This window comes from Balaenoptera physalus (assembly GCF_965194825.1).
Source record: "Balaenoptera physalus genome assembly, chromosome: 13".
In the NCBI taxonomy this organism is placed as follows: Eukaryota; Metazoa; Chordata; class Mammalia; order Artiodactyla; family Balaenopteridae; genus Balaenoptera; species Balaenoptera physalus.
The window spans coordinates 14046511-14072519 of record NC_138892.1 but is presented as its reverse complement, the minus strand read 5'-3'; the positions used below and the strand labels follow the sequence as shown (position 1 = coordinate 14072519).

Below are 26009 nucleotides of genomic sequence, written 5' to 3'. Positions count from 1 at the left end.
GAAGCCTGCATCCAGACATGAACATACCTACACCAATAGCTCCAGACTTCTTACATGTAAACAGAAATAAGATGCAAAGCTACCATTAACTTGGGATTGTTTGATAAATCACAGTGAAATCAACTGCTAACACAACTAACTATGCTATTGTTTGCCTAAATTTCTAATATCCACAGTCACCACTGAAATAGTTTGAGGCAGGAACTTGATTTTAATACATAACTTACAAACGAAGAAGCCAACACACAGAAAAGTGATGTAACTTGCTCAGTGCCACATGGTCATCAAGGTACGGAGGGAACCAGAATTGGGCTCCTGTCTCCCATTTTGAAAGCCAATGGTCTTTGCCCACACTATTTGGTGGGGCGCTTGGGACAGAAGCCCTCTTTAAAAATATCAATAGGATGTGTGTATCTCAGAAAGCTGAGTGGGGGAAGACACTGGCCACACAGACTACAGCAGGAAGAGGAATCCTCTGCTTTCTCCCTCTGTTACACTTGTATCCTCCCATTTTTTCCTTTTCCTTTTCTATTTTTCACCTCCTTGATCGTAGTTGATGGTTTAAGTCAGCCTGAGTCATAATAATGTAAACACACTCGAAGAAAAGAATTTCCTCCCTCTGGGCCAGCCAACACTCTAAACTGATGCCATGACCATAACCTGAGAGCACAGAATCTGTAAGAAATCAAACCAGCCTTCACCCAGGCAGGGAAAGAAGATCCCCAAATTAGGGCCCATCCCAGACCAGCCTAGACCAAGGGAATTTGTTAAAGTTGCTAAGTCCCCAAAGATGCAAAACAGAGATCTTCCATTACACAGGCCACTGGCAATGGCTGTGGAAGATTAAATGAGGCTGGGCCTGGCATGTAGTCAGAACCTAATTATAGGAATGAGATCACTAGGCAATTTAACCTAACTCCTGACTTATGCTCTCCTGAATGCACACCACGCCTTGCCTAACCTGTTGATTCTTTTCTTATATAAAAAGAAGAATGAAGAATTAAGCAGTTAAAAAATGACTAGCTCTCTACCCCTAACAGCCCCCCTAAGAATCCTGCAGGTAGATCACGCAGGCAACGTAACATCTGAAGAAAGAGCCCGTCTGTGTGCAATGGAGAATGATGCAGAATCCCACCTCCTGCCTCAGTGATTCACTGAGATTCTTCCCCCTTTTTCCCCTTTAAAAACTCTCATGGCTGAGCAGAATCTTCAGAGTTGGTCTCAGGTCATGAGTCCACCTTCCCCCCAGATTGCCAGCTTTTCTGATTAAAGTACCTTTCCTTTCTACCAACACTTGCCTCTCCAATTATTGGCTTATAAGCAGCGAGCAGCCAAACCTGGGTTTGGTAACAGTAGGAATTTCTTTTTGTTTATCGTCTCTTCCTCACTTCCCACCTCAAAACATAAGAACCAGAAGAAAGGGAGTTTTGTCTCTTTTTCAGTCACTGTTATTTCCCAGCACAGAGAACAGTGTGAGACCCATAATAGAGGCTCAGTAAATATTTTTTGGATGAATGATGACAATGTAGCACCCGCTTCCCCGCCCAGGTTCTCTGTGCTCGCCTGACCGACCAACTCACTGTGTTCTGAATCCTTTCCTGCTTGACAGCGCCTCGCTTCATATTTTTCCTACTCACACATACACTCCTTGTTGGATGTCCTCCATCTACCTTCCTCCACCTCTCTACCAGCCCACACTTCAATCAGGCTTGAGAATCCATGAACCCCATCCAGGGGCTCCCCCTGACCATTCCAGTCTAAAATCTCCCTGACCACTGACCTTGCATGGAACTGAGTCTACATCACTCAATAAGCCCCATATCCCCTTATGGCATACTACACAGTATCACCAATATCACTAAAAACCACATTCACGTGAACAGCATCTTACAGTTTGCAAATTGTTTTCTCTTCAGGGCATTTGAAGTCTAACATTCTGAGAATGTAGCCAAGAAATGGAACAAACAAACAGCAGGTAATATCTGCATCTAACTAAAAATAACAAAAATTACCCATAATTGAAAATATGCTATATACCAGACACTATTTGTGGCTTTATATGGCCGTCCCATTTCCTCTTCACAAATACGGCAGGAAGCAGGTATTGTTTTCTAAAGTTTATTGATGAGACACATCTGAAGCTCAGAGGGGTTAGGTAACCTGCTCAAGCACTCACAACAGAAACCGCCAGAGCTGGGAAATGAACTCAGGTTTGTCTGTCCCAGAAAGGCTTGCTGTTAACAGGGATGTTCTAATTCCTCTCCACTAGGACTGGAAGAGGCAGAAAACGAGTGCGTGTGTGTGTGTGTGCGTGTGCACGCACGTGTGTGCGCATGCACATGCAGTGCACACATAAGCATGGATGCATGAACCGGGGGCGGGGTGAGGGGCAAGAGGGAGAGGGAGTGGGTAAGTTTTCCAAACGACCAAAGAGTTACTAAGAAAGCCAGTGTACTCTAAAAGGGGGAAAATGATACAAAGCTATAAAAGTTCAAAGAACTGCTTTAGATAAGCAAGTCTCTGGTTCTCAATTACAGAAGCTGTGTGTAAAGTGAGAATGAGGTCCAGGGGAACTGCCCAGCAGGGCCTCAAGGCCAGGTGCACCATGCCCCCTGGAAGCTAAGTAACAGGGGCCCCCAGGATGACAGCTACGCGTGGAAATCCTGAGCGTGTCAAAATGAGCCGCAAAGAAACAAGCAGCAGGTTCTGTTTGCTGTTCTTAATATCTCTGCGGTGCAGGCCTCCTTATGCCCATTTTTCAGGTGGGGAAACTGAGGCTCAGAGGCTTAAAACGATTTGCCTGGCCATTCAGCAAAGTGAATGACCAAGCCAGATTCAGGCCCAGGCCTGAGCCAAGAACGCCAGCTCTCTCCAGGCCCCTGGCCACGCTTCCAGGTGGCATTTGCAAGCGGTGGCTGTGGCCCATGTGGGGACTGGGACCTTGGAAGGCTCCGGGTGCTCCTTACCTCGCACTTCTCCACGACCGGCTGCTGCCCACACTCGGAGCTGTTGCCTGCCACGATGCCGGCCCGAAGGTTCTCGCTATCGCCGGTGCCCTCCTCCATGGAGTAGGTCTTGGAGTGGTTGCCGCGCCGGTGGGCCGGGCCGTGGCCCTGGGCCAGGCTGAGCTGCCGGCGGAGCGCGCGGTTCTCCTCCTCCACCTCGCGCACGCGCACCTCCAGGCTCTCGCGCTCCCGCTGGCTGGACGCCGTGTACCGGGGGCTGTGAGGCTGGGACTCCAGCGGAGACAGCGACACCGGCTTCCCATCTGCAGGTGCGGAGAAAACCGTAAGAGTTAAGGCCGAATAGAACCCCACGGGCCCCTACCCTTACCCCAGACGTCCAGGGCTCCTTTTGCAGTCCCATTTAGAAGCGAAAGCGGGTGGAAAGTGAGTTCTAAATAAACACGCATCCAGACTGAACTGCGAACAAAGTTGAGAACAGAATGACTTACCGTGGTGCGGAAAAACATGCTGTTTAACTGTTTACAACAGCCAAGAGCTAAGTGTCCATCAACAGATGAATGGATAAAGATGTGGGATATATACACAATGGAATATCACTCAGCCATAAAAAGCATGAAATAATGCCATTTGCAGCAACATGGATGGACCTAGAGATTATCATACTAAGTGAAGTAAGTCAGAAAGAGAAAGACAAATACCATATGATGCCACTTATATGTGGAATCTAAAATATGACACATATAAACTTATTTATGAAGCAGAAAGACACTCAGGGACATAGAAAACAAACATGGTTACCAAAGGGGATGGGGTGGTATAAATTAGTAGGAGTTTGCCACTGGCAGATTCAAACTACTATATATAAAATAAACAACAAGGTCCTACTGTATAGCATGGGGAACTATATTCAATATCCTGTAATAAACCATAATGGAAAAGAATATGAAAAAGAGTATGTATATATATGTATAACTGAATCACTTGCTGTACACCAGAAACTAACACAACACTGTAAATCAACTATACTACAATTAAGAAAAAAACATGCTGTTTAGAGAAGGCAATCACAATATAATTTTTCCTAATTAAATGCACTGTCTTCTTTTCCCTACTTGGCACATTTCCAGGTAGATATCCTTGTTAGCAATAAAACATGAATATGAAGTAGGAGGAGGAGGGAAAGGAGGAGAATGGGGTGGGGGGGAGTAGGAGGAAGTGGAGGAGAGGAAAAAAGAAGAGAAGGAATAAAGAAGTATTAATAGTGATTAAGTTAATTTAGTTCTTCCTATGTGAACTCCTATTTATCCTTCAAAACCCAGTTTCAGAAGCATCACCTCCCAAGGGAAGCCTTCTTCAATTTGCAGATAAAATATCTATCAGCATATTCCAACAGCATTTCGTACACAGCACTAAGAAAAATATGTGCCTGCCACACTGGATTTGGTAAATTGTTTTACTAAATGTTTCCTATGAAGACTGGGTGTTCAACGAGGACAAAAACTGGCTCTCACTTATCTTTGTGGAAACATATCATAATATATGATAAATGCTGGAAGGGTGGATGCATGTGTCCATGACAAGAGAGTAAAATAAGTGCAAAAAGAAAGAAGAAAGTAGGAGCATAATCATGAAACTGAGAGCCAGAAACAGTCTATTTAATAACCATACACAGAGAAGACAAGTAGGTCTCTCAAAGTCACACAATCAGAACCCAGTGGTATCAAAATTCGTACGCAGGTCTCTCTTATACCCGAGCCTGTACACACTCCCCTTAAATGCAGATTCATAAAAGGCTACATATAGAGCCACGGATTTAAAAATTATTAAAGTAAAAACCTCATCTCCCAAGGATATTTAGCATAACTCCTTGTACACAGTAAGTGCTCAATGCACACTTACTGTTGAGGAGCCCTAGGGACACAAGACACACCCAAAACTCTCCCTCCTCTCTTGTCATGCTGCAGAAATCCCAGGATCCAGCTACAACACAGCCGCCTCAGAGAAGACCAAGCAAAAATCACATCTCCAGAAAATTACCCTCTCTCAGCTTCCTGCTAAAAAAACACTCTTTTTCCACACTTGGAGTTTTTCCTCCTTCCTGCTCAGACCCCACTGAGCTTGCAAACTGTCCCAGGGAGTCTCTGTGACTCACAAAACTTGAGGATCAAAGAATGGGATGAATTACACCCTGCGAGTTTCACCTGTGCTGCCTTACTTCGCCTGCCTCTGCCCAGGGCTCTTTGATGTGTCTCTGGGTTTTCACAAACACGACTCCTTTTTTCCCTCTTAATCACCTCAGGGTTAAACGCCTGAGCTCCCGGTTCTTTGCTATCAACACAGCAAATATGACTCGCTGAATTCCACTGCTCCGGACCACAGACCAAAGGCCAAGGCCAAGTGTATGGGGATGTGAAAGGTTGATTAGGGTTGCATTGTTACCAAGCTGGCCGATTACAAGATGACTCAGGCTTTTGAAACCTGTCTCCTTGTTTGGTAAAACCAAATTAGTTCCACTGAGAATGAAAAAGAGAAGGGAGCCACAGCAATTGTGTTTTCTCAGCCAACACTGACCCTTCAAGCAGGGGTGGGGAGGACAATCATCTAGCTTCCATCAGTGGGCAGGGCAGTTACACTTTGCACCTGCTATGGCTCTGTGCAGGGGCTGGGTAGTTCACACTGATAATGTCTTGGGTTATCACAGCACAAGCAGGTGGCAATCAGTGTCCCCATTACAGATGAGGAAACTGAGCCTCTACAAGCTTAAGCCGTGCTCCCCTTGTGGTGACTGGAAACAAGGTCTCTGTGACTGCATGTGGCCAAACTCCTGCAAGTATGGCCCGAGTTGGAGGTACAGTTGCTCTGGGGCTTGAGGGGTCTTCTTTCTTCTGAAAGGACCTTGGCACTTTTGGGAAGGAACCCAGGAAGCTCTGGAAGCCCACCAGGATCCCAGAAGCTCTGGAAAGTATACAACAAATGGGAACTCTGAATTTGTTCTTTGGAGGGATTAAGTACTATGAGCTTTGGTTTTCCCTTCTCTGAAATGCAAGTAGAAACGCTAACCTTGCAAGGGTGATGGGGGAGGCTTAAGTAAGATACTGAAATACCAACCACTCGAACTCTCATTGGAAGGTATTTGGTGTCAATTAGTTCCTGCAACCCCTGTCCAACTCGGGGGGTAGGGGTGCAGACAGGTGATATTACGGGCAAGATGAGTTGATGTAAATTAGGGTGTTGAGGGCCGTCCATTTTCTGAACACGGGCTGTTCTCTGAGTGGCACGTGGGAGAAAGTGGCCAACAAACCTTCACTTACTTTGATATGTGGCATCTCTGAACCTTCTTTCCTTCAGCCTTAGGCAGGTCAAAGTTCACCCAGAGGCTAAATGAAGGAACAGGCAGGCTTCCCATGGGGGTCCGGTCACTTCCTCTAGCTCCTCTCCCAAAAGCCCCCCAGTTCACTTATTTCTAATTCTTTGATGATGTGCTTCTAAAGGCATAATTATGTAATCCCTAAGCAATCCTAATTCCAGCGTAGTGAGGGGGAAAATGCTCTCAGTATCCTGTGTCCATTTCCTGCTTTAGATCCCATCTGGTTTTGACCAAACTTAGCTCTCAAAGACTTGCAGGTGTTTTCTCTACCTTAAAACTCCACAGACTAGTCACCAATGAAGACACATAAAATAGTAAAAGCCAGGCCTCAAGGAGGGGAGCAGACGTTGGAAAATGCCACATGCTATACTGTGCCTGGTGCCTGGCATGTAAGAAGGGCTCAATAAACAGCAGAATTGGAACTGCTAATTTGTGTGTGTGTTTGAAAGGTGCATCACCTTGAGCTGGCCCCTTCCTCTTTCTCTTCCTGAAAGGGAGTGTCCTGGAGACGGGCACCTCTCGGCTCTAACTTTCCGTGGGCTCGTGTACAGATGGACCCTGCATCTCTCACCCAGCCGACACATCCAGTGCTGCGTGGCCGGAAGTCAGGACAGTGGGGCCCGTTGCCCTGCCATGTTCACAGCTCATTCAGCCTGCCTACCGCTTTTGTTCCTGGACTACACATCTCTCTGGCTCCTGACCCCTTTTTTCCTGCTTTTCCTAACCCTCTGGGGGGATGTGTAGTGGGGGGAGGGTTAGGACAGTGCAAGGCCTGCCCTCTTCGAAGTGGTCTGCACATCTCTGTGATGCCTTCTGGGCCCTGGTCTCTCCCAGGAACACTCCTCTTTCTTTGTGTCTAGGTCGTCATTATAAAGCCCATCACGTGGGACTTTATCGCCTATGGAAACCACTGAACCCACAGCAGTTATTTCTCAAACTGGCAGTAGTGAAGCTTTTCCCTCCAATCCATCTTGGATAAAATGCTGGCCCAATACACATGCCTAATACATAGCTTACCCTACATGCAATTCTTCACTTGAATTCAACAAACTGGTCCATTACCCTAGTCATCAAGACAAGGTCCACTGATCGCATGCCTGACGCACATCCAATTGCTCTCAACGTGCCTGCCCTCAACTTCCATACTTACCTTGTTGAAGACCAGTAACAGTCTGGGGGGGCTGTGATGGTTCATTTTATGTGTCAGCTTGACTGGGTCATGGGGTGTCCAGATATGGGGTCAAACTTATTCTGGGTGTTTTGGGATGAGATTAACATTTGAATCAGTAGAGTGGGTAAAGCTGATTGCCTTCCCTAATGTGGTGGGCCTCATCCAAACACTCAAAGGCCTGAATAGAACAAAAAGGCTGACCCTTCCCCCACTAGGAAGGGAGAATTCCTCTTGCCTGACAACCTCTGAGCTGGGACATTGTTTTGTTTTCCCTGCCTTTGGACTTGAACTGAAACACTGGCTCTTCCTGGGTCTCGAGCCTGCCAACCTTCAACTAGAATTACATCATCGGTTCCCCTGGGTTTCCAGCTTGCAAACTGACCCTGCAGATATGGGACTTGACCATCTCTATAGTTGCATGAGCCAATTATTTATAATAAATTTCTTTACACACACACACACACACACACACATACACCCTATTTGTCTGTCTCTCTGAACAACCCTAACTAGTACAGAGACCAACAACACTCTGTAGGTCACACTGAGTACCACTGCCCAGTACCCAGCCTCTCCGTCCTCAGGGCCTGGCACGCTGCCTGCACTTAACAAGCATTTCAAGAAAGGATGAAGGGAAGGACTGGCATCTAGAACTTAAAAAAAAAAAAAAAAAGGCATGAAAAAAATAGATCTAGCAAATCTTCAACTACCAGTTCCCTTGAACTTTGAACAACCTGGGGGCTAGAGGCATGGATCCCCTATGCAGCTGAAAATCCACGTATATAACTTTAGAGTTGGTCCTTGATGTCTGTGGTTCCACATCTGCTGATTCAACCAACTACAGATCATACAGTATATGTATTAATTGAAAAAAATCTGCATGCAGTGGACCCATGCAGTTCAAACCTGCGTTATTCAAGGATCAACTGTACTTACAAAGTGACCTCATTATAAGGTTAATTGCTGGGGGAAGAGGGAGAGAGAACCAAGAAAAGCAAACAAATCAAATCTAGTCATAAAAGCATAGATTTGGAATAAGAAAGAGCTGAGTTTGAATTATGGTTCTGCCACCTACTAATAATTAACCTTAGGCAAAGTACTTAACTTCTGTGACTCTCTGTCGCCATATGTAAAATGGGAGACAGGGGTGTGTGTACATTATTACCTAGCATCAGGCCTAATCAGAGTAGATACTCAAATTTCCCCTTTCCACCCATCCTAACCCAGAGGCAGGACACATAAAGACAACAGTGAATAGGATCCTTCATTTCTAAGCCCCTGTGACCTTTGCTTTTCTATTACCTTTCCTTCCAGGTTTCTTTTTTCTTTTTTTTCCCCAGATCTGCACTGTATTTGTACACAAGATGCATCTCTGTCACATAATGCCTATATGTGTTGATCTACAGTTCAGCCCACTTGGAGTTTAAAATGTCAAACAAGACATTATTCAAAACCTCAGTTGACAACATCTTCCTCCTCCCTCCCAAACTTCTCAACAAACATGAATTTATCATCAGATTTGAATCTCTGAATCCACTTGAGATGAATGCTCTGAATTAAGAATCAAAACAGCTAAGATTCAGAACAAAAAAGGTAAATTGAAAATCAACCTCCGTGCAGTACGGTGACAGAGATTAGGGACTTGGCATCCAAAACGTCCTAAGTGATGATCTGAATCAGTTTGTGTGCATGACTCTCTCTGGAGTACTGGCGTTTCACACTGTGATAGCCACCATTGCAGACAGAACTGGGGGGCTCATTAATGGGGGCAGGGACCCCAGCCCTGAGACCGCCACGTTGGGGGCACATACCAGCCCCTTCCAGTGGTGACAGTCCTAGATCTTTCTGGCCAAGGACACCACAATCCTGCACTCATGCCCAGATTCCAGGAAGGCTGTCCCCCTGCATCATTCTACCCACGATGAAGACACTGCATCCCTAACCTTTATACGGCAAAATCCCCCTATGTACAATCTGTCACCAGGGCCTGCCAATTCTCCTGTTTGAAGCCCTTCTCATTCTATTTCAAACATTCCATCTCAAACCCAGCCTTTTAATCTTATCCTAAAACAGGGGTCATCAAACTTCTTCTGTAGATGCCCGGAGAGTAAATATGTTTTACTCCGTAGGCCATGCAGTCTCTGATGCAAGGACCCAACTCTGGCTTTGCAGCACAAAAGCAGCCACAGAAATTCCTAACACACGAGCATGGCCGTGTTACAATAAAACTTTATTTACAAAAACAAGTGCTGGGCCAGATTTGGCCTGCAAGCCCTAGTTTGTGGATCTTTGTTCTAGAACATTGGTCTCCTCGGTTTGTCTCCCCACTTCCAATCTCCCTCTGTTCCTGCCAGCCTTACTCACAGGTGCCAGGGATGTTCTTAATGAAAACCCTATTCCCACCACATTTTGCAGTCTGACAATGTACAGAAGCCTCTCCATCTGCTTCAAGGTCATCTATAAAATTCAACAAACACTTGGTCACTTCCTATTGAGTACGTGTCCAGTGCTTACAGGCTGTGTCATCTCATTTTAATTTATACAACACTTTAATGAAGTGGGTGTTCTCACTAACCCTATTTGACAAATGGAAAAAAAAAAAAAAAGAAAGAAAAGAAATAGACACATGACTTAACCTGTTCAATGTCATCCCAGCAACAGAGGGCAAAGGGAAAGACTTGAACTCAGGTTCATTGGCTCCAGATCAATTTCTCTATTTTCCCCAAACCACAATGTCTCCTATTTGCCCCTCTCCAAATAAGTCCAATCTAGTTTCTCGTTGCTTCTGCTTCATCTCCTGGTCCCTTAGCCAGTGGTTCTAAATCCTGGCTACCATTACAATCCCTTGGGAAACTTAAAAAAAAAAAAAAAAAAAATCCCAGATTAATTAGCTCAGAATCTCTGGAGGTTACGGTCTAGTTATGAGCATTTTAAAAAGCAGCCACCCTCCCGTGTTCTCATGTGTAGTCAAGGTTGAGAAACTCTGGCTTAGGCATTTCTCCCATCCCTGAGGCTGAGACGCCATAAACCCCATTTGCCACTGTTTGCTCCTTAAGACAAACTTAAGGAACGGGCTCCAATGCAAAGACGTCTTAGCAGCACTGTCGCACTTAATTCCGGTACTGCCCTTGCTCCAGTCTCTACTGTATTCTTAGAATAGCTCCCATCCTGTAACCCAGGGCTTTCCTGATTTCCTATAACCTAGGCTGCCCGGCATTCTAGCTCCTCCACGCTTGGGGCTGTTTTGCTGCTATCAATCCCCCTTCCTTCCAGGATGAGAGCTCTTCCCAAAGCAGGGTTCTACTATTGCAGTTGCTAGACCTGCCAGCTTCCCTGGTTCCAGACTCCGCCCTCTATGACCAAGATGTCACTTCATTCCAATGATTTACTCCAATTTCTCGCCTTCCACATAAGGTTGCGTTCATTAAGTAAGCATTTTGTAATTTTAAAAAGCACAACGCTTTCCTTGCGATTAACATAAAAACTTTGCACCCTCCTTCAATGCATTTTGAAATTGCAAACTAAATTAAATATTGTGGCCAAAGTCATTTTAGAAAAATTCAGAAAACTCAGTTCAATCTTTAAAATCTCACATTTAAAAACTGCTTTTAAATTGTGATCACTGGATCTCCACATGACAGCTGATTCTACTGACACGTCACAGGCTCAGCTGTCACTCTTGGTAGGTTACAGGTTCAGAGTAAGACACAGGTCTGGGTGGAGCCATTTTCCCAAGTTCCGGAATGGTGGAACCAGATTTGCCCAGAGGAGGAAAAAGGGAGTGATGACACGAAAAGGCTGTTTGCTTGTTACAGGATAAAGAGGGAACGTTTTTACCCCAAAATGCCCCAGAGTCATATCCTGGAATCATCTTTGGCAACCAAAGCAAACTTGAGTTCCAGCAAAGACCTTAGAGCATTTTTGGCAAAGACCAAACACAACAGAGCTCCCGGCAAGCTTCTGAAAAGAATCAGCAACCAGCAGGCCGGGAAAAGAAGCCTAGATTTGTCTCATCATAATAGGGTAAAAGCAGCTTGACTTCTTTTCCTCCATGAAATTATTTTGCAGAAGAACTTTGTCTTAAAGAGCTTAAGTCAAGAAAATGAAGACATTTTTAGCACCGATATGCTGTATCCATAGCTGGGTTTTGGCGAGAAGCACTTAAGGAAGGGTGTCCTAATAAGCAACGATGTCAGTGGTTTGCCCCTTGAAACTTTAGGATCAGTGATTTCAAAGCTTCAAATGTTTTTGGCCAAATATCCTAAGTTCTGAAAGTCTGAGGCAGTTGGTTCTCACAGCAGAGTAACTGAATCTTTCCACTTCTAAATTTGGCCCATCTTATTTCTCTTTGATGTCCAAGGAATCTAAGTATTAACAGAAAGACTTCGTTGGTAGCATTCAAATCGTCACCGAACAAGACAAAGGATAATGTATTTAGTGCTCTATTTTTTAATATAATTGAATGGCATGACAGCAGAGTTGAGTTCTTAGATCACCAGGTGGTTTAGAAACAACTATTGGAGGGAAGAATACAGTGCATTCCAGAAAATGTGATGTTTATTCCAATCTGGAGAATCAACCAGTGTGTGAGAGCAAAATAAATTCATATTCCAATCACCTTTGCTCACTCTCTGCCCTTACTGAGTTAATTTCAATCACTTTTTGCATAGCCTCAAAGACACCCAAGCTTTACTGGTGGTCTCCAACGGCTGGCTGAGTTTGAGAAAGTGGCGTTTCCCCTCCCAGAGTCTCTTGAGACATATTCCATTCACCTGCAATAGTTGGAAACAGTTCCCTTTATTAGGAAAGACATCAAAACTAAAATGAGCAAGATGATTTTATCCTTTGTAAAACATGAACTGGGCATCCCCAAGTCACCAACATGACCCTTGACTGTAGAATCGGACTCAGAAATATTCTAGAATTTCTCCTTCATTTTCTCTTCAGCAGCACTCAAGATATATGACTTCATATTTTTCCACTGATCTATTTTTTTAACCTTAGCAATATATGTGTTATTTTATATGAAATATTCATAGCCCTTATAAAATCCCACTAATATGTTCCAAGAGTGGCCAATCATATATGTTGGGGAGAATCATATTTTACGGTAAAAATTCTTTAATGAGGCTTGTGTTTTTTGTTTTGTTTTGTTTTTGGTAACTAAAATCTTGTTCACATCAATAAAGCTACATGGGATGACTCTTTATCAAGGTTTTAAAATCTTACGTTCGTTGCACTAAGGATACTGAAAACGGTCCTTTTCTAAAAATGTGAACCCATACGTTCCATCCATAAGCCCTACGCTGTCATACTTGGTGGCTATATTTATTTATCAAAAAACATTTTAAAAGAATTTTAAAAATTAAATCTAAGAAAAGAATTTTAATGGGGAGTACTGACAACAATGTCTGGGTTGGACTACAGAGGGATGGAAGAGTTCAATGGCACGCAGCAGATGCTTCAGGACTCCAGACGAATCAGCAAAGCCCTGGCCCATCCATTCCGTTCCCTTCTCCTCCCCAGGGCTCCTAGATCATCTCATTTCAGAGGTGAAGTGCCAGAGCGGAATTCAGATCTAGGGAAAAGAGTTAGGGACTCTTGCAAAAAGGACCCAAAAGAACGACTGCCTCGCATCCTGAGTGCCTCTTTCATTGGACTGTGTCAGACTTGAACGATGGCGCTCTGCTCATCTAGGGAGGAAGGGGGACCACCAAACAGTACCCTCAGGCTTGGAGATTCTCCTGCTTTTGGAGGATGGCACTTCCATGAATGTCCCGGGGGTAAAAGAGGAAAACTGAGTGCAAAGCGTGACTAGAAAGCGAGAGAGTAGCCTTCACGCTCTACGTCAGTGACGGCGGTCAGTGTGCTTATCCACCACCGCATCTGAAATTAGGCACACGCCCACCTGAGCAAAAGCTCTCTTTCTCTGGGCTGCATTTAAGTGAGGATTAACCTAGGGGAAAAAAATCCCTTCTCCCACTTCTGGTATTTCAGGAGGTCTCGCGTCAGTGAGGACTGGCTTGATTTGCATCAGATTTTTTGGGCCTTCTGACACACCTCATCTCCTCTACACTGAACTGGCTTTGAGACAAAGCCTCTGCCCTTCGTGCAAACCTCATGCAGGCTGCAGTACATCAGGAGAACCCGAGTCTGGCCTGCAATGTTCATGGTACAGTTAGACCTGATGAGATACTGAAAAAGAGGAGTTGGAAAGGAGATTAGTGGAAAGAGTTATCAAAGACAAGTAGGACGCTTGATTTGCACTGGTGAAAGTCAGTAATGGCTGCGGAGCCAACCACCAGCACGAGTAGCTGCCATAAAGAATATTCCTACATATTTCAAAGAGAACAGGAAGCAAGTGTTTTTGTGAATGTGGCTAATTCCTTCAACAGCATCCCCTGCCTGTAAACTGCCACGTCACCTAAATCAATGTTACCATCCTCGGCTCAATTGTAAATGAAAAACAAGAGAAAACAACCAACAGCCTGACTGAACGTGCTCTTGCCTATAAATGACTGCTCTCCTTTTCTCTCCTTTTCCTTTCTTCACAGTCTCCAACGCCTCCACCCCTTATCAGCTTGACTTACTCAAAATGACATTCCAATTGCCATGAGCATCTATATGGAAACACAATTTTAAGAAAGAAGAAGAAAAGAAAAACCCTTATCATCCTTTTTTCACCCTTTCCTGACAAATCCAAACCATCCCTGGGGAGGAAATCAGAAATGAAGAAGGAGGTTTTATAAGGATAGACTGGGAGTGGGGCGGGGGTGGGGTAGATAGAAGATTTTTATCAGGAGCTCAGCTTGACAGAAATAGCATTTTTCAGGATGGGCACTTGGCAAAGATAAGACGTTACCAAGAGCAAAATAGATGTTTGGGTAAAATACCGTGCTCATACCTATTAAGCAAAACCTGCCATCTCTACTTTTGACAGATGGTTATTTTCTTCCAAGTCCTACTCCAGGGATGATGAAGATTTTTCTATAAGGTGCTTCCAACCTTATCACAGAAGCAAAAAGAATAAAACTAAGGACCCTCAACTCAGCTCCGCTGTGAGGCAAACCCAGGATTTTCCTCAGCAAGTTGAAAGGAAGCATGGGCTTGGGTACAGGGAGGACTTAGAAAGGACCCAAAGGATGCCAGGATGGGGACGCTCCAGTACCAGATCCCAGTTCCTGGCCCTGAAGAGAAGAGTCCCTTGCAGGCCAGAGGCCCACCCGAGGCTGTACTAATGTGACTGACCTCAGAGGCCGTGTCAAGACATCAGAACAGATCTGTCAAGAGGAAACCCTTATTCGAGGCTTTCTAGACTTTCTGGAACTGCTCTTGAAGTCTCCTGCACTTTCTGACTCCATCTTTTGGCCCTGAAGAGCACCTCTGAGAACCAGTGATCTTCACCATCCAGTATTCCCAAAGCCTTTACACACGGCAGCCCTATGCTAAGATCCTGGCTGGCATGACCAGCAATTGGAATAAGCATTAAGTATTTGTGCCATTCCCTTTGCAGGACTTATCACCTGGTGAATGACCACTGCTTCTCCAATATTTGGTTCAAAATTCCCTTCGAGGAACCCTTCTCCAATCTGCCCAGGGTGGGTTGGCCGCTCCACTCCTCTCCCCATAACTGGATTTCCTGTAACCTCCCACCATGGATCTAAGGTGATGGCTCTTACTACGTTTGTAGCAGCTGTTCATGCAAACTGCTTGGCACTGGGACTTCCATCCCCTCAGCACCTGTTCGGGGCAGATGCTGTGCCAGGGAAGGCAGGGACCACGTTGAGTCACTTTTGTTTCCCGAGAGCCCAGCACCAGGTCTGTAAGCAATGAGCATTCTCACGTGTCCCCAACTGCGGAAAGAGATGATGACTCAGGAGTTACGTGATGTCCTCACATCCAAACAACAGCCCTTCCTAAACCTTCCGCTCCCCGCTTCAGCCAACGGCATCACTGTTGTTCCCAATGCACAGGTCAGAAACCCAGGGCTCATCCTTGAATTTCTTCCCTCATCTCCCACGTACGCTGCGTTAGCAACATATCTGAATGTTGGCTCTGCCTTCAAAGTATACCCCAAATCCAAACTCGCAGCACCACCACGCCAGCCCAGGTCCCACCATTTCCCACCTGGACTCATGCAATAGCCACCTACACCAGGCCACCCTGCTTCAGTCTACTCACCACTCAGCAGCCAGCTGACACTTGAAAATGGTCCTCAGACCCCACCACCACCCTGCTCAAACCATCCCTCGGATGGCTTCCCATCAAACTAAACACAAAACCCAAACACCTTACCGTGGGTTACATGGCCCAACAAAACCTTGACCGGGGTTATCTTTCTGACCTTAGAATGTTCCTCCATTCCCTCTGCAGCCACCACACTGGCCCTCCAGATGTTCTCGAATATACCAAGCACTGTCCCACCCTGGGGCCTCTGCATTTGCTGCTGGCTTTCACGATCTTAAGTGGGAAACCTGCTTGAGTACCAATCCTCAGAGAAGAATCTGTACACCAGTCTCTGAAACCCCATCCCTGCCTGTCTGTCAGCCCTGGTCTCTGTCACTCCTTCTCTGGTTCTTCTTCTCCACTGCACACATTACAGTACTCTCCCCAAGGAGACATTTCTTTGTTTCCTTCTTGTTTGTCTGTCTCCACCCCTAGAATACAAGTTCCGCGGTGGAAGCGTCTTTTGTGGATCTGTCCCATCCACCATTATATCTCCAGGGTCTAGAACCAGCCACATAATACGCACGCAGTCAAGGTCCTAATGACTAAGGCAAGGAATACAAGCAATTACTAGCACAGTTCAATGACAGGAATTGGGTTTCAAATGAGGATGACCACTATAGCTCCCTTACTGACCACCCATGTTGGCTGAGTGAGTCTCACACATTATCTTATTTAAGTCCCAGATCTCTGAGGTGGGTTTTATTGTCTCCATTTTAAAGAGAAGAAGCAGAAGCTCACTGAGCTAAAGTAACTTGCCAAGACTTTCTGCAAACAAAGGAAAGAGGTTGAACTGATACCCCTCTTCCCCCCAGAAACCCTGTTTTCATTCCACCTTCTGTCTCTAAATAGCTCTCTGAAGGAAATAAAAGTTGCATTCCCATGTAACAAGTCGGGACACCCTGCATGTAGTACACTTACAAGACAGACAAGTAGCAAGACAGTTTCAATAAGGATCAAGAAAGTAAGGAACTTTCTGCAAAAAGATTAATAGGAAGAGAATTCGAAAAAACCTTTCTAACAGCCCAGTGAACTCTGCTCAGGCACAGCTAGAACGGGTGAGGCTGACAAAGCGACCCAAATACACTATCAGATGTCCCAGAGGGCAAGCACACACAGGATAAAGAAAAGGAAAAGCAGGGAGGAGAAAAGTTCCTGATATCTTGATCTAGACATCCTGGGTGCCCTGCCTTGCAGTCTTCTTGTGTCCTTTCACCATCAGCTTTATTTTATTTTACTTTTTAAAACTGAAGTACAGCTGATTTGCAATGCTGCATTAATTTCTGCTGTACAGCAAAGTGATTCATATATATATATGCATACATACATATATAAATACACACACACACACACATTTTTTTTTATATTCTTTTCCATTATGGTTTATCCCAGGACATTGAATATAGTTCCCTGTGCTCTACAATAGGACCTTGTTGTCCATCCACTCTGTATATAATAGTTTGTATCTACTAACCCCAAACTCCCAGTCCAGCCCCCCACTCCCCTCCCCCTCTTGTGTCTTTTTTTTTTTCCAGATTACCCAAACTTATTTACTGACATACAGTTTTTCTGTTGTTTTTTCACATCTTTATTGGAGTATAATTGCTTTACAACAGTGTGTTAGTTTCTGCTTTATAACAAAATGAATCAGCTATACATATACATATACCCCCATATCTCCTCCCTCTTGCATCTCCCTCCCACCCTCCCTATCCCACCACTCTAGGTGGACACAAAGCACCGAGCTGATCTCCCTGTGCTATGCGGCTGCTTCCCACTAGCTATCTATTTTACATTTGGTAATGTATGTATGTCAATGCCACTCTCTCACTTCGCCCAAGCTTACCCTTCCCCCTGCCCGTGTCCTCAAGTCCATTCTCTACATCTGCATCTTTATTCCTGTCCTGCCCCTAGGTTCATCAGAAGAATTTTGTTCATTTGTTTGTTTTTAGATTCCATATATATGTGTTAGCATACAGTATTTGTTTTTCTCTTTCTGACTTACTTCACTCTGTATGACAGACTCTAGGTCCATCCACCTCACTACAAATAACTCAATTTCGTTTCTTTTTATGGCTGAGTAATATTCCATTGTATATATGTGCCACATCTTCTTTATCCATTCATCTGTCGATGGACACTTAGGTTGCTTCCATGTCCTGGCTATTGTAAATAGAGCTGCAGTGAACATTGTGGTACATGACTCTTTTTGAATTATGGTTTTCTCAGGGTATATGCCCAGTAGTGGGACTGCTGGGTCATATGGTAGTTCTATTTTTAGTTTTTTAAGGAACCTCCATACTGTTCTCCATAGTGACTCCATCAATTTACATTCCCACCAACAGTGCCACAGGGTTCCTTTTTCACCACACCCTCTCCAGCATTTACTGTTTCTAGATTTTTGATGATGGCCATTCTGACTGGTGTGAGATGATACCTCATTGTAGTTTTGATTTGCATTTCTCTAATGATTAGTGATGTTGAGCATCCTTTCATGTGTTTGTTGGCAATCTGTATATCTTCTTTGGAGAAATGTCTATTTAGGTCTTCTGCCCATTTTTTGATTGGGTTCTTTGTTTTTTTCATATTGAGCTGCATGAGCTGCTTGTAAATTTTGGAGATTAATCCTTTGGCAGTTGCTTCATTTGCAAATATTTTCTTCCATTCTGAGGGTTGTCTTTTTGTCTTGTTTATGGTTTCCTTTGCTGTGCAAAAGCTTTTAAGTTTCATTACGTCCCATTTGTTTATTATTGTTTTTATTTCCATTTCTCTAGAAGTTAGTTCAAAAAGGATCTTGCTGTGATTTATGTCATAGAGTGTTCTGCCTATGTTTTCCTCTAAGAGTTTTATAGTGTCTGGTCTTACATTTAGGTCTTTAATCCATTTTGAGTTTATTTTTGTGTATGGTGTTTGTTAGGGAGTCTTCTAATTTCATTCTTTTACATGTAGCTGTCCAGTTTTCCCAGCATCACTTAATGAAGAGGCTGTCTTTTCTCCACTGTATATTCTTCCCTTCTTTATCAAAGATAAGGTGACCATATATGCATGGGTTTATCTCTGGGCTTTCTATACTGTTCCATTGATCTATATTTCTGTTTTTGTGACAGTACCATACTCTCTTCATTACTGTAGCTTTGTACTATAGTCTGGATTCCGGAAGCCTGATTCCTCCAGCTCCGTTTTTCTTGCTCAAGATTGCTTTGGCTATTTGGGGACTTTTGTGTTTCCATACAAATTGTGAAATTTTTTGTTCTAGTTCTGTGAAAAATGCCAGTGGTAGTTTGATAGGAATTGCATTGAATCTGTAGATTGCTTTGGGTAGTACAGTCATTTTCACAAGGTTAATTCTTCCAATCCAAGAACATGGCATATCTCTCCACCTGTCTGTATCACCTTTAATTTCTTTCATCTGTGTCTTATAGTTTTCTGCATACAGGTCTTTTGTCTGCTTAGGGAAGTTTATTCCTAGGTATTTTATTCTTTTGGTTGCAATGGTAAATGGGCGAGTTTCCTTAATTTCACTTTCAGATTTTTCGTTGTCAGTGTATAGGAATGTAAGAGATTTCTGTGCATTAATTTTGTATCCTGCTACATTACCAAATTCATTGATTAGCTCGAGTAGTTTTCTGGTAGCATCTTTAGGACTCTCTATGTATAGTATCATGTCATCTGCAAACAGTGACAATTTTACTTATTTTCTGATTTGGATTCCTTTTATTTCTTTTTTTTTCTCTGCTTGCTGTGGATAAAACTTCCAAAACTCTGTAGAATAATAGTGGTGAGAGTGGGCATCCTTGTCTTTTTCCTGATCTTAGTGGAAATGGTTTCAGTTTTTCACCACTGAGAATGATGTTGGCTGTGGGTATGTCATATATGGCCTTTATTAGGTTGAGGTAAGTTCCCTCTATGCCTACTTTCTGAAGGGTTTTTATCACAAATGGGTGTTGAATTTTGTCGAAAGCTTTTTCTGCATCTATTGAGATGATATGGTTTTTCTCCTTCAATTTGTTAATATGGTTTATCACATTGATTGATTTTCATATATTGAAGAATCCTTGCATTCCTGGGATAAACCCCACTTGATCATGGTGTATGACCCTTTTAATGTGTTGTTGGATTCTGTATTTTGTTGAGGACTTTTGCATCTATGTTCATCAGTGATATTGGCCTGTAGTTTTCTTTCCTTGTGACATCTTTGTCTGGTTTTGGTATCAGGGTGATGGTGGCCTCACAGAATGAGTTTGAGAGTGTTCCCCCCTCTGCTATATTTTGGAAGAGTTTGAGAAGGACAGGTGTTAGATCTTCTCTAAATGTTTGATAGAATTCGCCTCTGAAGGCATCTGGTCCTGGGCTTTTGTTTCTTGGAAGATTTTTAATCACAGTCTCAATTTCAGTGCTTGTGATTGGTCTGTTTATATTTTCTATTCCTTCCTGGTTCAGTCTCAGAAGGTTGTGCTTTTCTAAGAATTGGTCCATTTCTTCCAGGTTGTCCGTTTTATTGGCATAGAGTTGCTTGTAGTAATCTCTCACAATCCGTTGTATCTCTGCAGTGTCACTTGTTACTTCTCCTTTTTCATTTCTACTTCTATTGATTTGAGTCCTTTCCCTTTTTTGCTTGATGAGTCTGGCTAACGGTTTATCAAGTTTGTTTATCTTCTCAAAGAACCAGATTTTAGTTTTATTGATCTCTGCTATTGTTTCCTTCATTTCTTTTTCATTTATTTATGATGTGATCTTTATGATTTCTTTCCTTCTGCTAACTTTGGGGGTTTTTTTTGTTCTTCTTTCTCTAATTGCTTTAGGTGTAAAGTTAGGTTGTTTACTTGAGATGTTTCCTTTTTCCTGAGGTAGGATTGTATTGCTATAAACTTCCCTCTTAGAACTGCTTTTGTTGCATCCCATAGGTGTGGGAACATCGTGTTTTCATTGTCATTTGTTTCTAGGTATTTTTTGATTTTCTCTTTGATTTCTTCAGTGATCTCTTGGTTATTAAGTAGTGCATTGCTTAGCTTCTATGTGTTCGTAGTTTTTACAGATTTTTTCCTGTAATTGATATCTAGTTTCATAGAGTTGTGGTTGGAAACGACACTTGATACAATTTCAATTTTCTTAAATTTACTGAGGCTTGATATGTGACACAAGATATGATCTATCCTGGAGAATGTTCCATGAGCTCTTGAGAAGAAAATGTATTCTGTTGTTTTTGGATAGAATGCCTTATATAATCAATTTAGTCCATCTTGTGTAATGTATCATTTAAAGCTTGTATTTCCTTATTTATTTTCATTTTGGATGATCTATCCACTGGTGAAAGTGGGGTGTTAAAGTCCCCTAGTATGATTTTGTTACTGTCGATTTCCCCTTTTATGGTTGTTAGCATTTGCCTTATGTACTGAGGTGCTCCTGTGTTGGGTGCATAAATATTTACAATTTTATATCTTCTTCTTGGATCGATCTCTTGATCATTATGTAGTGCCCTTCTTTGTCTCTTGTAATAGTCTTTATTTTAAAGTCTATTTTGTCTGATATGAGAATTGCTACTCCAGCTTTCTTTTGATTTCCATTTGCATGGAATGTCTTTTTCCATCCCCTCACTTTGTCTGTACATGTTCCTAGGTCTGAAGTGGGTCTCTTGTAGACAGCATATATATGGGTCTTGTTTTTGTATCCATTCAGCTAGTCTATGTCTTTTGGTTGGATCATTTAATCCATTTACATTTAAGGTAGTTATCAATATGTGTGCTCCTATTACCATTTTCTTAGTTGTTTTGGGTTTGTTATTATAGGTCGTTTCCTTCTCTTGTGTTTCCTGCCTAGAGAAGTTCCGTTAGTATTTGTTGCAAAGCTGGTTTGGTGGTGCTGAATTCTCTTAGCTTTTGCTTGTCTGTAAAGTTTTTAATTTCTCTGTCGAATCTGAATGAGATCCTTGCTGGGTAGAGTAATCTTGGTTGTAGGTTTTTCCCTTTCATCAGTTTAAATATGTCCTTCCACTCCATTCTTGCTTGCAGCGTTTCTGCTGAAAGATCAGCTGTTAAGCGTATGGGGATTCCCTTGTATGTTATTTTTTGTTTTTCCCTTGCTGCTTTTAATATTTTTTCTTTGTATTTAATTTTTGATAGTTTGATTAATATGTGTCTTGGCATGTTTCTCCTTGGATTTATCCTGTATGAGATTCTCTGCGCTTCCTGGACTTGACTATTTCCTTTCCCATATTAGGGAAGTTGTCAACTATAATCTCTTCAAGTATTTTCTAAGTCCCTTTCTTTTTTTCTTCTTCTTCTGGGACCCCTGTTAATTCGAATGTTGGTGCGTTTAATGTTGTCTCAGAGGTTTCTAAGACTGTCTTCAGTTCTTTTCATTCTTTTTTCTTTACTCTGCAGAGTAGTTATTTCCATTATTTTATCTTCCAGGTCACTTATCTGTTCTTCTGCCTCAGTTATTTTGCTATTGATTCCTTCTAGAGAATTTTTAATTTCATTTATTGTGTTGTTCATCATTGTTTATTTGCTGTTTAGTTCTTCTAGGTCCTTGTTAAATGTTTCTTTTATTTTTTCTCCATTCTGTTTCAAAGATTTTCGATCATCTTTACTATCATTTCTCTGAATTCTTTCTCAGGTAGACTGCCTATTTCCTGTTTATTTGTTTGGTCTTGTGGGATTTTACCTTGCTCCTTCATCTGCTGTGTATTTCTCTGTCTTCTCATTTTACTTAATTTACTATGTTTGGGGTCTTCTTTTTAGAGGCTGCAGGTTCATAGTTCCCGTTGTATTTGGTGTCTGCCCCCAGTGGGTAATGTTGGTTCAGTAGGTTGTGTAGGCTTCTTGGTTGAGGGAACTGGTGCCTGTGTTCTGGTGGATGAGGCTGGATCTTGTCTTTCTGGTGGGCAGGACCACAACAGGTGGTGTGTTTTGGGGTGTCTCTGCCCTTATTATGATTTTAGGCAGCCTCTCTGGTAATGGGTGTGGTTGTGTTCCTATCTTGCTAGTTGTTTCGCTTAGGGTGTCCAGCACTGTAGCTTGCTGGTCGCTAAGTGGAGCTGGGTCTTAGCGTTGAGATGGAGATCTCTGGGAGAGCTTTCACCATTTGATATTACAAGGGGCCGGGAGGTCTCTGGTGGACCAATGTCCTGAACTCAGCTCTTTCACTTCAGAAGCACAGGCCTGACACCCGGCCGGAAAACTAAGACCCTGTCAACCACACAGCTCAGAAGAAAAGAGAGCAAAAAAGAAAAAAATAATATAAAATAAAATAAGAGTTATTAAAATAAAAAATAATTATTAAAACTAAAAAAATTAAAAATAAAAAAAAGGAAAGAAAAGAGCAACCAAACCAAAAAACAAATCCACCAATGGTAACCAGTGCTAAAATCTCTACTTAAAAAAAAAACAAAAACAAAAACCACGGACAGACAGAGCCCTAAGACAAATGGTAAAAGCAAAGCTATACAGGCAAAAATCACACAAAGAAGTATACACATACACACTCACAAAAAGAGAAAAATGAAAAAAAAAAAATCTATATATAAAAAAAAGGAGGAAGAGAGCCACCAAATCAATAAACAAATCTACCAATGATAATAAACTCTAAATACTGAACTAAGATAAACATAAAAACATAGATGCAGAAAGCAAACTGCAAGTCTACAGTTGCTCCCCAAGTCCACAGCCTCAATTCTGGGATTACTCGTTGTCTATTCAGGTATTCCAGAGATGCAGGGTACATCAACTTGACTGTTGAGATTTGATCTGCTGCTCCTGAGGCTGCTGGGAGAGATTTCCCTCTCTCTTCTTTGTTCGCACAGCTCCTGGGGCTCAGCTTTGGATTTGGACCCGCCTCTGTGTGTAGGTTGCCTCAGGGTGTCTTTTGGGAAGTCTGAGGTCTTCTGCCAGCATTCAGTAGGTGTTCTGTAAGAGTTGTTCCACATGTAGATGTATTTCTGATGTATTTGTGGGGAGGAAGGTGATCTCCACGTCTTACTCCTCCACCGTCTTGAAGGCCTCCCTTGTGTCCTTTTAAAAGAATGCCAGCCATGGGTCGCCTAAGCCTGAGAGCTACTGCAGGGTGAACCTAAGGCCATTATTTGTGGAGCTGTAAGCAATCCCCCTGCTGCAAACAGAGATGGATCTATTCTGCCTTCCGTAGCCTATAAAACAGAAAGGAGGTGGGGGCAGAGGAAAGATGCACACATGATAATAAAAGGGGTCAGGAAGACTCAGCTGCCAGGCTCAGGCCAGGCAGGAGAAGGGAAGAATGGTGGGAATCAAAACCTTTGTCTGCAATCACCAGAGTATTGAGAGACTGGTTGGAAGCAGCAGTACTCAGGGGGCCTAGAAATGGTTAACTCACAGTTACTCTCTGGATGAGTAGCTCAGCTGCTCATCAATAGAATCTCCAGCTGATAATTATTAAGTGAAACTCAGGGCTGGTATTTGCATATGTAAAGCACGCTTCCCTCCAAAGCCACAATGGGAGGGAGAAGCACTTCCTGATTGTGCAGCCCTGGGGAGGTTTGGGTAGGGTGGGGCTCCAGCCTGCTTTGCATGTGCTTCTCCACACTCATCAAGCCAGATATTCAGCAAAAATAAACCCCACATCCCAAAATACACCATTTGTCCAAATCCCCAGCTCAGATAAGAGACCTTTCTCTCCAGCTCTGGCAAGGATGCATTCTACCATGATACGTGTCTTATAAGGCCTGTGATTATCCAGTCTGGAACACGTGGGCATGCACACACACACGCCTGGGTTATTTCACTGGATGATGGCACAGTTATTAGTTTCTCCAAAAAGAAGGCTTCTATCCTCCTCACGTATTTGACACTTTTCAATCTTTGCACCTGTCGATTAAGAAGCTTTAGCCCGGAAGAAGCAAGAAGGAAATGCAAATGGCATCAAATTCCAAGTATCTGATGGCTTATCTCTGTTATGACATTTATCTTGGCTTGTGAGAAGGAAAGAAGTTACTGAGCTTGTCTCTCCTCCCACAGGAAAGGATGCCACACAGGGAAAAGCCTTCGCTCCCAGGAGTATAGAGACGACCCTGTCCTTAGCATGACTTGAAAAATCAGGGACTTTAAAAGACCAATGTCATTTGTAGGCCCTAGGACATGCTTGTAATAAGGAAGCTGCCAGGACTGTCTAAATTTACAGGGTGTATAAGATTATACCCATGACATTCCAAAAACAGAAACAGACAATGGGATGAAAAACAATATAAATGATGAATTCTGGGTCTCTTCATCCTTGGTTAAGTCCATGATCCTCTTGGGGCCTCAATGCCCTCATCTATAAAATGGGAGTGAAGATTCTGCAGGAACCCCCTTACATGGCACCATCAGGGTATATACGTACTAACAACATTTCATTTTAATTTACAACCTATATACGTGCCTTCATTTGACAGCCTTTTGGTATGAGGCTAAGCCTTCTTCTGTAAAAGCATACCCAGGGTGTGAAATTCTACATTGCCTTTCTGCTTCATGTGCTGAGACCACAAAGAAATTGCCAAATGCTTTTGGTCTGGGTATCTTTAAAATATAGGGAAAACTTAAAAAGACATTTGTGAAGTAATCAGAGTACAGAATTCCTTTCTCATTTTTATCTTTTCCCCCATTTTTTTAGTTGTCTTGGTTACATTTAATTTGATGGCTATTTTTTATGGCAATTTAGGTTGCCATTCCAAAACATACAACTTAGCTGTTTACAGAAATGCTTCTTCCTGTACTATGTCACTGTTATGTAATAATTAAATTATATTATTACTAATTAAATTATAATTAAGTTATATGAAATTATACTATTTAATTATATGGTAAAGGTACACCATAAAAGCCTTGATGATAGGTTGAAACGACTTTTGCTAAGAACACACACAATTCAACTGGTGGGATCGGCAGTGCCAAATGGTACTAGAAAGCAGGCCGATAGCAGGAGACTCCACGTGCCCTAGACAGTGAACAGTGCTTTGACAGAGGGGCCGGAGGAACACTTGGGTACTGGGTGTGTTCTTAAGTGGAAGTGAGTTAGGAAATCCTCCACTGAGCATCTGCTTGGTGGCACTGCTGGAAAGAACATAAGATAATGCACAGGAGGCATTTAGCTTCCCACGTTAGGTACAAAATAAAGGCTTGGTAAACATTTCTTAGTAGTAGTTGATCTTATTACATCAGTCAAGTCACTTGGATGCTGGTTTTGAAATATCCTCCCATGAGCTTCTGATAAAGATAATACTCAATACTCCTTCCCATTGGTAGAACACCGTGAGACCAATTTGGAGCAT

At 42.9% G+C, this 26009-nt stretch overlaps 1 protein-coding gene and 1 long non-coding RNA gene across 5 annotated transcripts in view; one reads left to right on the top strand and one right to left on the bottom strand.

Moving 5' to 3' along the window:
- The window catches only part of LARGE1 (LARGE xylosyl- and glucuronyltransferase 1), a 603451-nt gene that overhangs the window by 322046 nt on the left and 255396 nt on the right, over positions 1-26009 (bottom strand). For all 4 annotated transcript variants that reach the window (XM_082420995.1, XM_082420992.1, XM_082420994.1 and 1 more), the window contains exon 3: positions 2967-3268. In XM_082420995.1, the coding sequence (XP_082277121.1) occupies positions 2967-3268 (302 nt within the window). The remainder of the gene's footprint in view (positions 1-2966; positions 3269-26009) is intronic.
- LOC309641222 overlaps positions 1-26009 on the top strand; it is a 551394-nt gene that overhangs the window by 390526 nt on the left and 134859 nt on the right. The window lies entirely within an intron of this gene.